The sequence below is a fragment of the Malurus melanocephalus genome, unplaced genomic scaffold (assembly GCF_030028575.1).
Source record: "Malurus melanocephalus ecotype Western Australia unplaced genomic scaffold, MMel_1.1 scaffold_100, whole genome shotgun sequence".
Taxonomy (NCBI): domain Eukaryota; kingdom Metazoa; phylum Chordata; class Aves; order Passeriformes; family Maluridae; genus Malurus; species Malurus melanocephalus.
In genome coordinates, this window is record NW_026623332.1 from 303875 (window position 1) to 324077 (window position 20203).

The following is a 20203-nucleotide window of genomic DNA, read 5'->3' on the forward strand; positions in this document are numbered from 1 at the left end:
ATACCTGTCTGTTACTAGCAGTCTCTTTTAAGTTTTTTTTCTAAACTCTTTCTCTGTCAAAGAATCATCTATGTTATCTTGCCTGTTATTCCTTATAATTTCACATAATTTCGTGTCTTTATCACCTACACTTCTTCAACTTGTCATCCTTTTTATATTTGTCTTGCTATTCACATATGATCCTGTTACCTTTTGCTTTTAAGTCCACTCAATTTACAAAAGACGAAAGAGTAGTGAGGTCTATGAGAAATCTACATTAGGTTTCCTAAATTATACAGCTCTGTGTGCTAGTCAAATATAATGTAGGTTTTCAGGTTATTCATCTCTCAACTTAGATTTTGAATAAGATACACATGGATTTACAGATCTTAGTYATTAATCACAGAAGAGCACTTCTACCACAAAGCACAATCAGATGAGAAAGGACTTGTTGCATTTCTGATGTTTTCGAAAACACTGATGAATTTTTCCAGGTCTTACCTGCTTTAGACAAAAAAGGTAGCTAAAGAATTTTTTTAAGAATTATAAAGCAACGTCTTTTAGGGAAGGAAATCAATTTGAATTTTCAGCTATGGAGTAGTAGTTGAGATTTCAGAYTGTAAGTAACTGTAGCTTATTTATGGTGCAATTTTATAGCTTTATAAGCTAGTAAATGTGGGGTTTTTTGTTTATTTTTTTTATGGGACTATACATAACAATGCTAGCACAAAGTAAGTACAAGTAAGGGATGGGATGGCAAGATACAACCTCATATGAGGAAGTAAGCAGGAGTGCAGCAGATTAACTTGGCATTAGCTTATTTTCAACCATATTTAAAAGCTTACTAGCATCAGTAGAGGAAAGTCTTAGTCGTTTTCTTCCTCATATTTTCTCTTCTTTCTATTTTTTTTTCTTCTTCCTCTGTTACCTCACCTTCTGTTCTTCACCTCATTCAGAAATTCTGGTATTTTTTTCAGGAAAAAAAAATCAAAAAAGCTCACATTAATTTAGGATAACTAGTAAACTCATTTAGTGGCATACCAGAAAGGAGAATAAATAAAAGCAGGACTTCTCTTTTTGGCATTGGTGTGTGTCTAGAGCACCTCTCGTGGTAGTGGTACTGTGACRGCCCACCCTCAGTGACAAGTAATAYATGTATARCACAGAGTTGTGTGSTTGTTTAAGTTTCAGCTRCATGGTAATATTGTTGAGCAACTTATAGTCACCTGCTAAATTGTGAAAGTGAGCTGGTATTTATTTAGTATCATGAGTTTCAGTAAGCTGTTTTCATCCCAAAAAAACCCCAGTGTTCTGTCTTTTTATTTTATTTTTTTTTTGTACTGCGATGATCTGCTGGTAGAAGTGATAGTCCACATTTAATGACAAGTTAAGGGAAGCAAGTGGAAGAAAATAAGATGCAGTAAGTTTCCACAGTATGATACCAGTTACAGTATGCATTGGATGTATGAAATACATGACTGCACTACAGTATTTTGGTTGCATGGGTCTCTGGTAAATTGACTGATTAAATYTCAGCTTGTAGTCTCTGATCCTTGTCTGCCAAACTGAATTACTGCAATCCTTGAGGAAMTAAAATAACTATTTCACTTTTACAGAAGAGTGCTGCTTTGCAGTTCTAGCATTTTTTCTTCAATACTTACCTGTTATAGAAATAACAAAAAAAAGGCAGAGAAAGAACTAGAAATCCTGMTAATACTATAAGAGTTAAATCCTTCTTCGCATTAAATTTTCATAAGTAAGCTGTTCTAAGCATCACTGCATGTTATTTGGAAAGATATTGAGGACTTATTTATTTGARGATAACAAAGAAATTTCAGGTTAATTAATTTGGAATAATTTMTAATGATAATAATTAAGTTGCTATAATAAGATTGTTTTGAAATATTATGTATTGTATAATAAATTCCAATGACAGGGMTACAATCTACTAATTATAAATCATTAAGGTCTTTAGATGAGCTTAAAATAAATTACATGCAAAATCATAATTCTGTTGAAAATATTCTAATAATCTTAAAAGAGTAAGATATTTTGAAATTAGTGTTTCGAAATAGAAATGTTATAAAGAAGTAAAAGTAATAGCAAGTATTYTAAATAGAAGTCCTGAGGGCAATTTTGGGTGCCACAATAGAAAAAGCACATTAAAGTGTTAGAGTGTCCAAAGGAGGGCAGCGGGGATGGTGAAGTTCTGAAGGGGAAGCCGTATAAGGGTGTTTGAGGTCACCTGGTGTGTTCAGCCTGGAGCAGACTGAGGGGAGACCTCATTGTGGTCTTCAGCATCCTCATGAGTGGAAGCAGAGTGGCAGTTACCRATCTCTTCACTGTTGTGACTAATGACAAGACTTAAGGAATGGCATGAAGCYGAGTCAGGAGAAGTTTAGATTAGMTATCAGGAAAATRTTATTCATCCAGAGGGTGGTTGGGCACTGRAACAGGCTCCCCAGGGAAGTGATAAGAGCACTAAGCCTGTCTGAGTTCAAGAARCATTTGCAYAATGCTCTCAGGCACATGGTGTGACWCYTGGGGTGTCYGGCATAGGGTGGGGAGCTGGACTYGATTATCCTGATGKGTCCCTTGCAAGTCAGCATATTSTATGATTCCATAACAGAGAAAACAAAAGCCACACAACAAGCAAGGCAAACCAAGGAATTCATTCACTGCATCCTGGTGGCAGGCAGGTGTTCAGCCATCTGCATGAGAGCAGGGCCCCATCACCTGTAATGGTTTCCAGAGAGACAAACRCAATCACAGAATCAATTGGGTTTGAAAAGACCTCAGACATCACAGAGTTCAACCTTTCACTGAACACCACCATGACAGCTGTCATCCTATCACCATTGCTCAGAATGTTCCTTCCCTTCCTCTTTCTTCCCCCACTTTATGTACTGAGCATATCACAAGGTATAAAATATGCCTTTGGTCAGTTTGGGCCACCCATCCCAGCTGGTATGCCACTAAATGTCCCCTCCCAATCTGCCACACACACACAGCTTTCTTGCCAGGGTAGCAATTTGAAAGCAGAAAAGGACAGATCTGTGTAAGCACTGCTCAGCAGAAACAAGAACGTCTCTAGATTATCAGCTGTGTGTTCAGCGCAAATCCAAAACATAGCCCCATACCAGCCAATGTGAAGAAAATGAAKTCTACCCTAGCCAAAATAAGCACAAAACCCCATGAGTGATTAGAATTAATATTTCTATTTTGTATAAAGCAGAATGTCATCAGCTTTAGGACTGCTTCTCCAGTTTAATTGTCCTAGGAAAAGGTATATATATATGTAGTCTTTTCTTAGCAGGTCTGCCAAAAATACCTGTCGTAATAGGGTTAGAACTGTGATGTTTGAGGTCCCTTTTGACTCAAACCATTCTGTCATTGTATGATCACTACAGAATAACTTATTTTTTAATTCTTCTAGATAAAGATCTTGACAAGCTCTTAGCACTCTTAAAAAATCCAGACAAGCCAACCAGGTGGACAGAAATTTGTAGAAAACACTTCTGCAAAGTCATGAAAACTGGACCAGATAGCATCAGCGGACCAAGTGAGTATGATTAAATAAGTTTAACAAACAAAGCAAGCAAAAGACCATTAGTGAGCAACTGTTCTTTAAAATTTAATTGAYGGTTACATTATCTATACAAGTAGTCAATAATCTTTTGTTGGTTATGAAAACTATTTCAATGGGGCTTTCCCAAGGAAATATGGTTTATGCTTTTATGTCCTATTTTTCTCSTTATGGCCATTATCCCTCTATGTTTTGAGTGAGATTTGACAGAGAATGAGGGCTCAAATGCAGGTCTTTGCTTCAGATCTCTAAAGGTTCCATTACTGAGATACTGAGAAAATGATAAAGAGAGCCTGAAAGAAAACAGACATTTTTTAGAGACCAGTCAATGAGTACATTATATTTATGAAATATTAATGGTCAGTTTCAGTAAAAAATGTCAGAATTAAGCCATACTGAACATCAAAGAACCCACTCTTCAGGTTTTTCCTAATTTTCGGATGCGTTTTCTAATGAATAGAGTAATCATGCAGGAGCATTGGTATGGTTCAGTTAAAAAACCAAAGCAGTCAAAGCAAAAACACAGACCATCCATATGACATAAATCATCAAAAGTCAGACATAATAATTCACTTGTGATATCGTATCAGCTTATGTAGCCATAAAGAAGTGAGATGTTCTCAGAAATTGCTAGCTTCTGTTCCCACAGGAATTCTGATTATRGTCAGACAGTCAGTATGTAGTCTAGCTTGTTGTTTACACATGCTAAGAGTTGCCCTTTGTATTATTTAGGTAAGCAGTTATTACAACTCACAGTTGCAGAGCCCTTCAGATGTTCTGTATCTTMTTGGAGATATTTCAGAAGCTGCAAAATTTCTGCCAGCTCTGTGGTTTGAGATAACATCATGTTCATTGAATCCATTTTATGAGAGACAGCTGTGCTGCTGTGTATCTTTTGCAGCATTTGAAGCTCTCCCAAATTTCTGAGAAGAGACTTCAGTCCAGATGCCCAGAAATCAAAGCTTTCTCTATAGTTACAGATGGAGCAATCTCCAAGGTTTACAGAACARAGATGCACACTTGTGCTTTCTGTACTGGGCCAATTCTAAGGGGGACTGACATTAACACGAGCTGAACCAAATTATAACGAGCAAAGACAACATCAGATTCAAGGACTGTATAGTGTAATGTGTATTGATTYGTTAAAAATATTCTGTGATCTGGTGTCAGGATTACCAGATGCTGAATCTATAGAACTTGCTTGAAATCCACCAAAAAGTTATTGAGCAAACTGTACAGTATCAATATCTCTAATTCACCCTTYCCTCATTGAATAGTCTCATTGACTTGGTCWATACTTTAGYGCTAMATGTTATGGTAATRCATTGCTTTTGGAAATTTCCTTAGATTGGCTTTTACCCTGCTAAAACATCACCTGTGACTGTAGCTTTTAAGTAATTTCTGAGCTCAAGCATCAAGATCCATTTTTGAAAGGCTTTATTGGACTGCTAAATGGAGATACAAACCTTCCTCAGAYTTGCATGTTTTTTAATGTGTCAAGACTGAAAGTTTGGATTTTTTCTTGGTCACCTAAAAGCAAAACATATTGGAGACAACCCCTTCTACAGTCTATTGTTTTAAGCACAATAACATATGACAGAGATGTTCTTTCAGTCATTCCTTCCATAAAGATGCCATGGATTTGTGGATGCTAAGTGTATAGCTGCTTGTTGTCTTTGGGTCACTTACCAGCAAGAGAGCCATGAAGAGAGCCTTTGGTCAGATTAAGTCTCAGCTTCTTTTGGACTACTCTTTACCATACTTGTGACCTCCYTGATGTGTCTTTAGTACATCTAGATAAGAGTTTTCTGTGTATTGGCATCTAAGCTTTGGCAGGAAAAGAAACAGGCAAATCAACTCCTCTGAGCACTAGCTTTATGTAGAAAATTATTTGTCTGAGTGAATGTAAGCTTAGTATAGTGCATGTTCAAATTGTTCACGTGACTGGAAGGTGGTTTGTTTGTTGTTTTTTGGGGTTTTTTTCCTTGTGAACTAGAATCTCATCTTGACTATTTTAGCCATGACTTTTTCAATTATCTCCTCCTTTTTGTCCTTTGGGCATGGCAGAAGGCATTTCTGTTGTTTTCAACTCCAGTGACTTCATTCATTTGTTCCCAGTCAATGTTGAGTCAGCAACTGACATCTGGGCAGATTCAACATCCTTATTCCTCTCCTCTTTTAGGAGACTTTAAAATCAAAGTAAAATAAATTAAGGGTGTTGCAGGAATAATATAAATTATATGCTAACATTCTTCCCTTTATAATGAGATACTCATTATACCCATATTCTAATAGTTCTTCTCAAGCTTTATATCCATATGTGATGTGCATAGGGATAGTAAACTCAGCTAAAATTACTTGTTCCATAGAGTCTTCCAGAGTTTCCATTGTCTATCTTCCTGAGGATCTGGATTTAGTTTACCAGYATTCTTTAGGACCTATTAATTTACCTCCAAATTGTTTTTTCTCAATAAAAAMCAACCAACCAAGAAAAGAAAAGATAGCAGCTCTTAAAATTGCTTGTGGAAACCCTACTGTAAAACATAGGAATTTTCTTCAGTTTCTACAAGTGGAATGGTTGATGGAAGCAGAGTGGTTACAGTCAACACAGTAATTCTGGAATCCATTAATATTTTATGAGTTCTGCATCATCTGAGAAAGCTCTTTCAAAACAAGTTGACAAAAAATGCTGTGATCCTTTGAGACAGTGTCATTGTTTGTGATGTTTGTGTGCTGCAGCCTTTAGCAATTGAAGAAAAAAGTTGAAAATAACTGCAGAAATTTTCCCATAGAATAAAAAACACACAACTGTTGTGTGTTGTTGTAGTGTTTTTAATTCAGGATTACAAAATGCTTATRTTGTATTCAGAAAAGACATTTTTAGAAAAATAAAAAATTGATGTTTATGTTTTTATGTCCTTGATTTTTCAAGGAAGCTTGTGTCAGAATTAAAATGGTCTTTATGTTATGCAGAAAGAAAAATTGCAGATCAGGAATTCTTTCTTTTGTCCCCCAAAACAGTTTGTCCCCCAGTAAGCAGTATGAGTATGTGAATGTGCATGCAGGTGTGTAAAGATTAGGACATTTGGGTTGAAATTTTAAGGCTGTTTTTTTCCATTAGTAGAGAGGATACTTGTATGTTTATATAAGATAGGCAATATTCATCTCAAATGGAAGCATGGTCAGAATTATTATTATCTTGTTTCCCTCTTTTCAAAGAAAGTGAAGGTTGTTCGTCATTTTAATGTATAATAATTGAAAGTCCTCCTTGTTTTTGCCATTAAGAATGGAATTGCTAAGTCTGTTTTTCATATACTTATTAAACTGAATTATGATTGATGGAGTTGAAAATTTCTGACACTACTCTTATAAATGTAATCTGTCCAAGAATTTCACTCTTGAATTTTTAACCTCTAACAGAAATCACAGAAGCACAGAATAAGTTGGATGGAATGAGCTGGAAGGAACCCTCAAGGATCCCTGAGTCYAGCTCCTGTCTCTATACAGCTCCATCCCCRAGTCACACCATGTGCCTGAAAGCTRTTAAGAGAGATTTTTGTATTTTCTTTTAAACTCTGAAACATCTGAGTCATAGAGTATGATCCAGTAACAGTAGTTATATTAGAGAATCTAAAAAAAATCTGATGCTTTTCACACTTTTTGACTTTTTTGCTTAAAACTTTTGGAGTGGGARTTAGGTAAGCACTCCTGGTTGTTACCTCTTAAAACAGCTTTAACCACATGATTTTTTAAAATCAGTGTTCTTATGTAGTTTTGAAGCTGTTTCAGTTACCTTTTTTGAAGGTAAGAAAACTTCCCTCTTGAAGAAGAAAATTCTGCAGGAATGTAGCTGTTTTATGTGCATACTGCAGTAGGTTAAGAAATTTTAAAACAGTTCMTTTTATTTTGGACATTATTACCCACTTCTAAATTAAAATTCTCTTTTTTTGTGAATTAAATTTGTGTGAATTAAATTTGCATGAAATGATTGCTAGACTATCAAAAACTTCAATGCCAGCACAGCCAAGCTACCATAAGTTAAGAAAATCCACCTTTTCATTGTGTTGGTAGGTCACATAAACTCTGAAAATTTGGGTTTTTACAGCAATACTGACTATCCTGTACAGTGAAACTGCCTAAACGTCTTTTGTCTAGTTTTCCAGTTAAATTGAAGAATCACTGAACCAGTTTCTACAGTAGTGTCTAAATGGCAGTTCAATGATTTAGTAGTAAAAGACAAAAGTTAAAATAGCCAATTGCCATTTCACATGGACATCCTTTTGGAAAACAAAGTGTCCTTTTTTCTTATGTGTGTCTTCCTTTTTCAAACTTGATTCAAATGTTTTCAAAGATCCTGATAAGCACTTAGATAAATACTTTCAAGTGGTAGAAATAATTTTACTGCTTSAGTTTCAAAAAATTGCTTAGCAGTTGAATTGTCACTTCTATTAATTCAAGCACTGAACTGAAGTATTCTACTGCTAGGTAAAGCATGTGGGTGCCCTCTAACAAAAAGTGAAGAAATGTACAATGGTCTGACTCGATTTTGTATTTTCTGAATTATGAGATATTTWAATCTTAACATAGTTCCCATTTTTTATTATAGCATAGCATATTTCAGTAATCAACATGCTAGTAGTCATACAGCAAATATATAGCTAGTTACAAATTTTAATGTCTGCTTTTTGCTGTCTACARTTTTAGGAATAGCCACATTAGCTCATTTCACAGAAATATTTGTTACATTGTTTGTGGGCCAAATTCCACTAATTAGAACAGTGAAGATTAGTGTTACTCTTCTGTAAAGTAAATCGTTCTTTCTAGCCCCTGTGTTCTATTAACCATGATTAAAAGTAGCTCCGTTATATTTAATTAGCAGTTGCTTTTCACTATAAGATTGAATCAGAATATAAATTACACATGTATGTTTTTAGTTTTAATTTAGTAGTCCTTTGCAATGCAAAACTAATTTTGTTACTGTTGGAGCTGTCMACTCTAACTGTAAATCTGTGTTCAGCTTTTGTAGTGAAACTTCTTTAGCACTATCAAAACTCCACCTTTTAAAACTTTTTATGGACTCACTGAGTGTAAATTTCARTAAATGTTTTAGATAATTAGTGAAGACAAAAAGCCCCATGATTTAATGTCAGTCAGYATGTTAACTTAAAATTATTGAAAGAAGAGTTAATTGTCTTTATTATATCTTTTTCTTCATTGTTTTTCTGGCGTTATAAGCATCACACTGTTGATGGAGGTTCTGTCTTTCTCTTCCTCCTCATTCCCAAAAAATCTTGTACTGCTCTTTAACTGTTTGTGTTAGTTTTCCTGTCAGCATGGCTAGCTCAAGAGTTGAGGAATCAGGGACAGTTTTGGTAATGACTTGTCACTGAGAGTTCTTGCTATCATCCTGACTAACATCCTGTCAAGGTGGGAGATCAGATTTCCTCCATAGTGAAGAGATGTCAGCACTGGACTTATCTATGCAGTATCTTATATATGCAGACTCAAAGTTCCATAGCAAGAACTGAAGAACATTATGGTCATTAAAAACAGAATTTCCCAAATGAAATATTCCTATTGTATAAATTGAGGTAAAAAATTTTTATCTTGTGATGGCATGAGTTTTTTTTTTGCTTTTTTTTTGGTAAGTAGCCCTTAAAATTTCATGTGTTTTCGTTGGCACAATTTTGGGGTGGTGTCAGTTTTTTGTTCTGTGTGTATTTGGTTTGTTTGGGCTTGTTGGTTGGTTTTATGGTTTGTTTTTTTTTCTTTTCTTCTTTCCTGTCTTCATACACAAACTAATGTGGCAAGATATTATAGTTTAATTATAGTTAATTTTCATTTCATATTGAAACCATGTAACAAATTCTGAAGTAATCCTTGGAGGATGTAAAGATAATATGAGATTCTCTCTCTGTTTACACTGAAAATATTCTCAGTAAAGCTATTAAAATTTAATTTAAGTTAGGAAYGGTGTTAGGAATGCAAAAGTGCAATGCATGTTTGGAGTTGTTTCCCCATAAAAACRTGGATAAATATGCAGGAATTTAAATAGCTTTACTTACCCACATATTATCATTTTGTTAGGTGACATAGTTCCATGTTTTGTTGCCTCTAATGTTTTAATTGATTTTTGCTTCTTGCAGTTTTGGCAGAATTAATTGAAAAGTTCGTGTCACATCTTTCTGAAAGTGGAACGGATTGCTATTTCAGCACAGGAAACTATAAAGGTTAGTCTCCTAATAACTTATTGACATGCAGCCTCTTTGTATTTAAATTGCTTTCCTTTTAAATGTACATGTACCATTCTGGGGGTTGTTTAAAATGTTCTTTAACAGCTCAGAAATTCGTTACTTACCTGGTGGGAAATGCCTCACTTTGGAGCAGAAGATGCTGTGCTCAAGTGAACAGAACAGATAATTATTWGTGATGGGCTTTCACATTTCTGTGTGTGTAGTGGAAAGATGAGATGCAGAACAGGTGAGAGTATGATTCAGAGTATTTGTTGACACCTATTATAGCATGATTTGCAAAGCTGRTGGCATAAATATTTAAGATGATGTAAGCAATCCGGCTCATTTTTGAAAGCCCCACAAAGGTATACACTTCATATTGTATTAAAGGATATGTATTAAAAAAATGTTATTRTTGTCMGAGTAATCTGAGAGTTAGTTTTGTACAGATGTCATGCTTAAGGTAAGAATAAAGGATGAAGGATAAAGTTGATTTATTCTGAGTGTAAAGTAAWGAATTTTAATGCTTTGAAGCACTGGTGAAATTAGAAGATTTTGAAGTAGTGTTAATATCTGCTGGAAAATGCACTTCCATTGTTCACTGTTTGTCCAAGACTCTTCTCTTGGGTTGTAGTTCAGCCATTTRGAGTACTTATCCTGCCACTAACTGTGGAGAACCAAGGCTGCTTTGGGGAGARTCTGTTATAAATACTGTTATTTTACTCTCCCTTCCATAGGATGCAAGTATAGTATCCTTGGAGACTTAAGGCTTGTGTTTGAAGTTTCAAAGCATATAACCCCTTAAGTAGTTTTAGAAACTGATTTTCTTTTTGTGTAGTGACCTTTACCTTCCAAAACCTTGCAAACAGAATACCCTTAATTTCATTTGAGAATCTGTCTCTGCTTTATGAATAGAGTTGCTGAAGTGACAGTTGTCACAATTTTTTTTTCTTAAAAGATACTAAAAGTGTTTTGTGTTGTTCTGCATTACTTTCCTACTTCTCATGAGGCATAATGAACAATTAGATAATTCCATGGACTCATAAAKCTTAATAATTACATATTTCTGAGGCCTCCTAATTCAAGTAACAGTTTTGATTGTTCCTGTAAAAAAAAAAATCTGTAAAAAAAAAATCTGTAAAGCTCAAAAAGCAATAACTAGAGGAAGAACAAACATCTGACTGTGCAACCTCTGAATGGATGCCTTGTCCAGCAAATTCAGCAATCCTCCTCTTCCTTAATCATGATAGCTAGGTGTGTCTATGCAATGTGAAAGATCTCTAAAGAGAAGCCTTACTCTGTTCACTAACACATCTGCACCTTAGTTTTAATCCTCTCTTCTCAACCTCTTCATCAAAGCTGGAATTTAAAACACGTTCAGGAAGGTTAAACCTAGATCTTCTATTTAATTGATTTCACCATGATTTCACTGATTAGATGGATGTGGCAAYTGCATTATTTATCTAAAATTTAATGTCAACTTTCAAGAAAGACCAAGTTTGAAAATCCTGTGACAGTTGCATACATTCAATTAATTTAGAATGAAAATTCCTGAGGAACAGATACAGAAACAAAGATAATATAGTAAAAGCCTCAGYTCTTGGTTTTCTTGAGCTTTACAGATTTTCTTCTAATGATAAACTAACTCAGTCTGTCTTGTATTTCTTTATCTTCTGARTGAAGAGGGTTTTTTCAGTCTTATACTGGCACTATTAGACATTAATTCTGGATAAGTCTGCCTGTTCAGTTGTCAAATTAAGGCTCCAACATTTGAAGAGTTGTCTGATGAACAGTTTTCATGTGCAAAGGCTTTTTTTTTTCCATGTGCTTTAATAAAGAAAAGCTTGGAAATGGGAGAGTAAGAAGTCTTCTCAAGGATAGTCAGTAATCTGGTGGTAAGAAACTCATGTGAAATTTAGGCAAAGGACTGGTRCTGGCTTACTGAGTTCTTTGCCTCTGAGTGGTACCTATTGCAGACATTTTCTGTGAAGTTCTTCAMCCCAGGAAAGAATGTTGCTTAGGCAAACAACACATTTTTCATCAAGGGTTTCTTTTAAGCTTTAGGGGAAAATAGTTATTAAAATTTTGTAGCATGTTTTTCAAACAGGTCTAGTAAGGGTTGACCAGGGAAGTTAGTTTAGGCCAATAAATTCATGCTGATTGACATGAAACAAAAGTCTACATACTACACTCTGGAACAATAAAAAGAGCATGATTGTAAGAATTGGTCATATAGCTAAATCTACACTCMTTTCAGGTTCTTTTTTATATCATAAAATAAACAGTGTTACCTTCCTGTAAAGGGAGGGTAACACACTTTGAGAACCCAAGTATGATTATGCTTTCTATTTTTGTACCAAAGGGACAACAAAACATACTCAAATCTTTTTCAGACCTTATTTGTTGAAAATTAGATTTCTCACTGAATAATGATTGATCAGATTTCTGTACATTTCTTGGGGTTTTTCTGTTAGTCTTTAAGAAGTATTTCAGTTTGTTCAAGGAGAATTATTGAATGCTGTATTATTTCACTGTATATTTTTCATATACTCATGTGTAAGAACCATCTAAGCTAAATCCTAAAACTAGTTGCAGAAGAGACATTTTTCTGTATGAGCTAAAGCTAATAAGTTGTTAGAAGGTAACATCTTTCTAGCTCCACATCTGAGTAAGCCAAACATGCACTTGGCAATTGCATGTGTCCACCATTCTCCTAAAGAAATTTGGGTCTGAGAAACTGAAACTCAGTTTCTAATAGTTGTTTAATTTCAATGAAGAGAAGTCACATTTTTCATTAAAGTGGAWTCAGTACAGCACACAGATATTTAACGTTTATCATGTTTCTTGAATGAGAATTTTGTTATCTTTGAAAACAACAGCTTTGTAAACCTGTAGCTAGTTGTAATTAGAATAACACAGTCATCCATCTGCTGTGGAGCCCCTCAGGATTTCAGTCTCTTATAAAATTTGCAAATTTTGTAAAAATTAAATTAGTTTGCGTTTTTGCCATTTTCAAGATAARAGAGAAGGAAAATATTTGATAAACCACTATGCAATTGCAATGTTTAATTATAAACAGTAACACAAATCTTACATGAAGTTACTTTCTGCTAGCAGCAATGATACTGCTGTGATGTGTTTTCAGATGACTGAGTCTGTGGATTCTATGTTCATGATCTCTGTCAGTCCCCTTTTCTAGAATTAATACTTACTTGCTTTTATTTTTTCTTTCTCCTTTATAAACTCCAAAATATTGAAAACCAAATCCTTGGTGTCTAGCTGTAATAAGTAATAAAATGGCAAGAAAATGAAATTTGCTGCAGTAGTAAAATACTATGTATTATGTCTCAAGGATAAGAAGTTCCTAAAATAGCTGCAAGCTCTTCCTRTTAGCAAATTCCAGTTCAGTGCTACAGAAATACTTTGTGGAAAATGTCTTCATTTTCTGTAGGTTTTGACAAACCCATTTATCAGAGAAATTCTRCACGCAAAGTCTTCTAACATATTGGTGTCTGTGCTTCTTAATTAATCTCCACCATGTGTTGCAGAGTCCCCAAACTTGGGAATGCTGCAACATTTTGTGATTGGCAGGTTTTTCTGGTAGCTTTGCCTATGACCTTGCAGTCGAATCCTCTGTTTTCACTGGACTTTGTCTCTGAAACAGCTCTGCCATGTACTGGCAAAGGGACAGAACTTCAGGGATTTCAGGTCTTGGCTGTAACACTCAAATGTCATGGTGCATTCCTTCTCCTAGATGAGGCTTAGTTCTCTGATTGAACAAAATCTCATAGGAACTTTCTGCCATTTAATGATCTCTTAATCTTTGGAGGGTCAGGTGGGTCAGGTAACTGAGAAGTTTTAAAAACACCAGTGGGAAGGTATCAGTATAGAGCCGTTCAGAAGGAGCAGCAAACAGGAAATACAGGATTACCACGTGAAATTGGCTGACAGGGAAGGAGAAAGGAAGGGCGTTCTTCATTCTTTCTGCATCATTTGGTAAATGCATTTCTTCAAACCATCTTCCATTTTAAAGATGCTGTTAGCAGAAGGCATTTTACCTGTCACCAGTTTAGGCAACTGAACTGAAAATGTGGTTCATTCTTAATGAGGTTTTGCCAGAAATAGCTTAAGTACTTGTGATGACCATTACATAAAGAAGTTATAGTTTTAATATTATGGTCTTGTATTGTTATGACAAGAGTACTGATGATATAATAGATCCTTTCAGTAGTCAAGATGTAATTGCACATGAGATTACCTAACTCAGAAAAGCCAGCAATATTCTCCAGCAATTGCTCTTGGATCTTGTCTACATTGTCTTCATTCTCAGCGGAAGTCCAACAAAAGTAATGCTTTTATTTGGAAAAAGATTTTTTTATAGACAATCTAACACTGAATATGAGATTCAGACTGCCAGAAGTGCTCTAAAGGAGCACTTCCTGGTGGTGGAAGTGACATCATCAAGAAATAGTGGCATAATGACAGAAGAGAATAAGAAACCCATAATTTTTGCTCTGCCTCAAGTCTATATAGTGTTTTAAAATAGAAAGCTTTCATAAGAACGTCAGAATGAGAAAGTATAGTTACTGACAAAATGTAAAGATTAATATTGACTGCTTAGGTATCTGCCAATGGACAGTGTCAGCATTCAGGTACCTGTTGAAGAGTAAGTGAAAAGCTGCTCTTTTGTTAACAAAAATAGTAAATCATAGGAAAAAAATATTATTTCCACAGTTTCAGTTTAGATGAACAAAACCATGGACTAGAAATCTGATAGCAAACATGCATATATACTTCTAAGTATTTTGAAGCATCTGCAGAAATTATGCAGGTGGTTCTGGCTATCATGGGATTTTCAGCTCTTTGCAGAATTTTTACTGAAATACTTTCTTTAAATCAAGTCTTTTTCATCCATAGAAAAAAATCTAATTTTTCTTACCATCACTGAGGTAACAATTTACCATCCCTTAGAATATTCCAAAGAGTATTTGTATAGACATAAAAACACTTGGCCTGGGCACCGGGAAGTGAAAGAGCTAAACCAATTAATGTGAGTGACAGCTTTAGTAATCTTCACTTAAGACAAAAGGGAAGCTAGTGGTTTCATTGGCATAAAAGCATTTTATACAGGGAAATAAATTAAATATTGTTCAAAGACCAGACAAGTTGCGTGAAATATGCTGTAAAGTTGTTTCAGCATGGCATCCTGTCATTTCAGTATGAATGCGATGWAGCCCGTTTTCTGAATTAAACACGTGAGAGCTTTGTCTTGATAAGGGGGAAAATTACTAAGAAGGCAATCTTTCATACAAATCTTAAAGCTGATTGAAGTCGAGTCTGATCAGAAAGAATGCCCCAGGACTGTACATAGCAGTTAACTTACTCTGGAGTGTTTATAGCTATAGATTGAGCTTAATAACACTACGTRGTTGCCTTTGGAAATTATGCCTTATGGGAGTCTCTTTTTGTGCTCCTGAGTGCTTCAAAACATTTTGAAAAGTGCTGCCCATTGAGGTGCTTTTGAAGATTTTTTTTTAAATTGTAAATCATCTCCTAGAGAATTCTGGAGTCCATCAAGTTTCTAGTTTAATTTTAGCTTCTGTTTTACAGTGTTTTCCATTTTTTAAAGAAAGAAGTATGAAATACCTTACAACACAGATTTTTTTTTTTTTTTTATTACATAAATAAAAGGAAGCTACCAAAGTAAGTTGTTCATTCCATTTAATAATAGCCAGAATGTTGTGTCATGTTATTAATTCACAGTTCAGAGAGATGGTCTGGACTTTGGGGATGAATGATATTCTTGTTTAGAGAACTGATTTTTGTCCATGCCTTTTTGTTATTAAATGCATTGTGTTTAAAGACAATTATATCAAGTGAATTGAAAAATACCAATCAAAAAGTTTTGTATGAAATTAATTGAGTGTATTAACTCAGATGTATGGGCATCATCACAATAGTACAGTCACAACGTATTTCTGCAAGTTTTTTGTCCAGGGACTGTAATATGGAGTATTTAAATATTCCACTTGTTTCTCATAGCATTTTTCTAAGTTTCATGGAGCATTTAAGGTTTCTAGGTCCAGTTTTTAATCAGTGGGAAGTAGTCCTCTGTGTATTCTAAATTACTTTAGAGTGTTCTTAGGCCTAGTCTTCCCAGTCTGTTATGTGATGAACAAAAGGGAAAATAAAAACTTTTGACCCGGAACAAAGAAGCACAGTTTGCATGTTCCCACTGTGAATTGTGGATTAGCAGAGTACAGAGCTGTAATTATATCAAATACAGTGGTGTCTGAAAGCAAGACAAAGTTTTACCTTGTTAAGGTGCTGTGTGATAGAGAATTATWAGTCAATCTAAACTTCATGTTAGTTTTCTCTTTTTTTGACAATAGAGAGAAAAATATCACAGGAAAGTATGGTGGGGAAAAAGCCCTTTCCAGCCACTAAAAAATTATTACAACAGAGAAGAAAAGTCARTGAAAATCAGTGCAGTCAGTTGTATTCTTTTAATGTTAATGGGAAATRAGCATTCAGTACTTGCTGTAAACTGTTACAGAATGGAAGCTGGGCTCACGCTGTGGGCTGTGATACAGCTTTTCATCATTACACCCTTCCTGGACTGGGATACCTGCATTGCCACCCACAAGAGGATCTACCTCAAAATAGAAGCAGGGCTGCATTGGAGTTTAGAGGTGATTGCTCTCCTTGCCCTCTGCTGCCATGAAACATGGTGGTGTTAGGACTGAATTAGTCATTCGCCATAGRCAACTCATTTAAATTCCCCTTATTTTCTAGGATGTAAGTATGCCTCCTGCCTTCACAGTTGCCCACACAAACTTGAAAATGAATTGCCCTAGTATGGTAATTGCAGCCTGAGTAAACAGGTAACTTGGAACAGGAGCTGTAAAAAGTTATGAATGTTTCAGTTATCTCTGTGGGGTTTTAACTGAAATGCCCTGTGAATTTATAWGTATTCTTCCAAAGATTGCCCTCCTGGTATGCTATGCAGAAGATATATTTGAACTTCTGCTCTTTGAATTGCAAAACAACGCTCTGATGTGGGTTTACTATTTCAATCCCACCAGATTATTGAATAAGATAATTTTACTCAATGACCAGTTGATTTTTGTTATGTATAAATATATTGTCAAAGGTACAAGGTTAATTTCTCACAACTGTAACACTTAAGTTATTGTCCTCTGTGAAAGTTATAAAACAGAGTGAGGTTTTACTCTTGCTGTACCTCCTCTGCTGAATTTTATTGTTTTGTTGTTGAGTGTAATTTTGCTGTGTTATTTTCTTCATAAAAATGTTAACCTAACTCATCTCATATGAGCAGACATCTTCTGGGATTTTTTTTTTCCCTTTGAGTCCGTTYCTCCCTGAACTTGTAATTATTTAATCTTTAATACCCTAGTCCCTGTTTGTTTGCCAGGAATGTAAAGGGTTTACCGAAATGAGTGGCCAGGGAATCCTTCAGTTTGATTTCTCTCTCTGAGGATATAGGAAAAATACTTACTAAGTTACTGTGTCATCTGTTTAATCAGATTTTTACATTTATAATTTACATAAATATACTTTAACTTCTGCTGCCTTATCTATTACTTACATTTTTAACAAATGTTGTCAGTGATTAGTGTTTTTCATTTGTTTCATTTCTTGCTGGTTTTTAAGTAGCACTTTCAAAGAAGTGTATTAAAGGTTTATTCCCTCAGCTTTGTATCTCATAATATTATTAGACTGCAATTTTAATCTGTGGTATAATTATCTTGGTACATGTACCTGATAGGGAAAATGCCCTTTTAAAATTTAATTTAAAATTTGAAATTTTGAGGAAATGCTACTGCAGAGGTTGTTTTAAATCATTATTTACTAATTTTTCTAACTTGGATTTTTTAATTTGAACAACTGCAGGAAATGGAGTATGTGTTACTGTGTGAGAAAAATGCATGGAAATACAGGATTTTTAAAATCCATTAGTTATAAAGTTTTCTGTGATTCATATAAAAATAGCATATTTATTAATAAAGTTGGAATTACAGCTAGGAGCATTTAAGGCCTCTGGAATGGAAGAAAGTGGATCAGAATATGCTGCCTTGTCTGATTTCTTGTCCAGTAAGGATAGAGTTCTGCTGAAGTATGGGACTGAAAAAGGTGTCGCTTGCTGTACATCTAATGATACCTGTATTGATAACCACTCTAACCATTAACATGTCCTTATAAAGAAGGAGATTTTCATTAAAAAAAAAAAGCATATGAAGAATGTGGGGTTTTTATTTATCCTTTCCAAATACTACCAAACTAATTTTGAATAGGAATAGAAAACTGTTCTCCAGAATTGGTATTCATTCACAGGAGCTTTACATTAGTATTCTGTTCAAATCATGTTTCTTATAATACTTTATTTAATTTATTTCCTTTTGTTTTAGCCATGGATACAGATGTGAAGAAAGAAAACCTTTCATCTGTGCAGCAGCTTGGTGTTGAAATGACAGTCAGGTACATAGTATTAAAATATTTCCCTAGAGTATTTCTAGGATTTGTTTGATTTTTGTGGAATGACTTTAATGATACTTAATCCATCAACTCATTGCTTTATTCCATTTAAATCTAAGATAAACTTTAAGAAAATGAATTCTAAYTGGATTTGAAAAAGGTATTAGTACATAATTAAATTATTTTTTCAGATTATGTATGTTATTACCCTCTATTTTTGTAGTGACTAATTGWAACGTGCTAGTAAGATTTACCATAAAATTGCATTATCCTGAATTATGTGTCTTTTTTTACCCTCCCATTATTCTCTAAATGGTTCTGTTTAGCTAAGCTTAGTTATRTGCCATTTAAACATTTTATTTGGCTGGCAATTTGCAAAGCTGTGATGAAGGAAAAGCTAACATGTCTGTACTTCCACAGATTGCTGTCTTTACCATTAATGTTTGAATGSTGATTATAATAATTACACATACAGTATACTTATATAGAATTCTAAATATCATATGTGAAGAAACTGAGTTGTGTGTRTTAGAGTACTTGCTTCTCCCCACTAAAGTCCCTAAAACTGAACTAAAGGACGTGTGGGTGAGGATTTGTAGCAATGAGCAGCAGATGTTTKCTGTGTATCCTTTCTAGGTAGAGCTTAGAAGGTTTTAATTAATTATTTATGCACATATCTACAGCATAGTTTTAGTAATGAACAACATTATGACAGCTTAACTTTGACAGGCTTATTTAATATGAGTTCTTCCTTTTTAGATTTTTTTTTTTAAATTAATCTCTAAACAGTTTTGGTTTTTAATTCTTTGAAATAGATATGGAAAATACTTAAACTTGCTWAAAGAAGATGCTGAAAATGGACTGTGTTTTGTTTTAATGAATTGTGAGGAGTTTCTGAAGCAACAGCAAAGAACTGTGGTATCTCCACTTTGTATCCTTTCCTGATAGTATAAATTATATAGCCTAAAAAGTTCAGTGGAATTTAAACTCGTGGTTTGTACTTTTAATAGAGGTGTAGGTGTGTAGTATTTATGGAAAGAAAAAAAAAATTAATAGCAGCACTTTTGCTTTGAAATTTTGTCAAGTTAAAACGCATACCCAGTGCACTGAAGAAAATTTCACCCTTTTGTTCCCATACTTTGTTAGAAGTGCMAATCTCATTCACTTTTGTCATCAAATGTTTTGGAGTGGGATCACATCTTAGAAGGTGATGAAGAGCCTGCAGCAATGCACCTTTGAGCATTAATGAGTGTTTGTTTTACTCCCACCTTAGCAACCCCGTTAATGATACTGCCCATATAGTGATAAGTATGATAAGTGGGGTGTAGTCTGATCAACAGGAGTGCTTAGACTTTTGGTTCTTTCAGATCTACTGTGGAATTTATTTTAAAAAAAAAAAAAAAATAAGAGATGCCTTTCCAACAAGATTTGCTATATTCTTCATCTGTTAGACTTGCATGTCACTGTTAAATTATACTTCAGATATATTAGTTAGAATGTGCTTAAGCTGTTTTTTAAAACTTCTAATAATATTTTTCACATAATTTTAACATCTCTTGTTTTATTCCTTCCCTGTTCTTTCTTGCACTTTATAAGAATGCTTGTTTTGGTGGAATTTTTTATTTGCATTTACTTGCTTTTACTCTGCATAAGTTCCATAACCTTCCCAYTCAGGTTGCCTGCAGGAACGCTCTGTTGGCTATGATTGGTTTGCATCTTCCATCTTCCTCATAATGTCAGGGGACAGRGAGAAGACACTGACGTTTCTCCAGCAATTTTCACGTCTCCTTGTTTCAGCATTTCTCTGGCTGCCAAGACTGCATTTATCTGTAAGAATTTAAAACCTGACTCTTTCTGAAAGGCTACATTGAAAGTTTACAAATGACACTTTATTAAATTTCCCATGTTT

General features: G+C 34.5%; 1 protein-coding gene across 1 annotated transcript in view; it reads left to right on the forward strand.

Moving 5' to 3' along the window:
* TBC1D32 (TBC1 domain family member 32) overlaps nucleotides 1-20203 on the forward strand; it is a 69983-nt gene that overhangs the window by 43412 nt on the left and 6368 nt on the right. The window contains exons 27-31 of the mRNA XM_057368976.1: nucleotides 3416-3541; nucleotides 9712-9795; nucleotides 18228-18297; nucleotides 19110-19225; nucleotides 19969-20123. Coding sequence (XP_057224959.1) covers nucleotides 3416-3541; nucleotides 9712-9795; nucleotides 18228-18297; nucleotides 19110-19225; nucleotides 19969-20123 — 551 coding nt within the window. The remainder of the gene's footprint in view (nucleotides 1-3415; nucleotides 3542-9711; nucleotides 9796-18227; nucleotides 18298-19109; nucleotides 19226-19968; nucleotides 20124-20203) is intronic.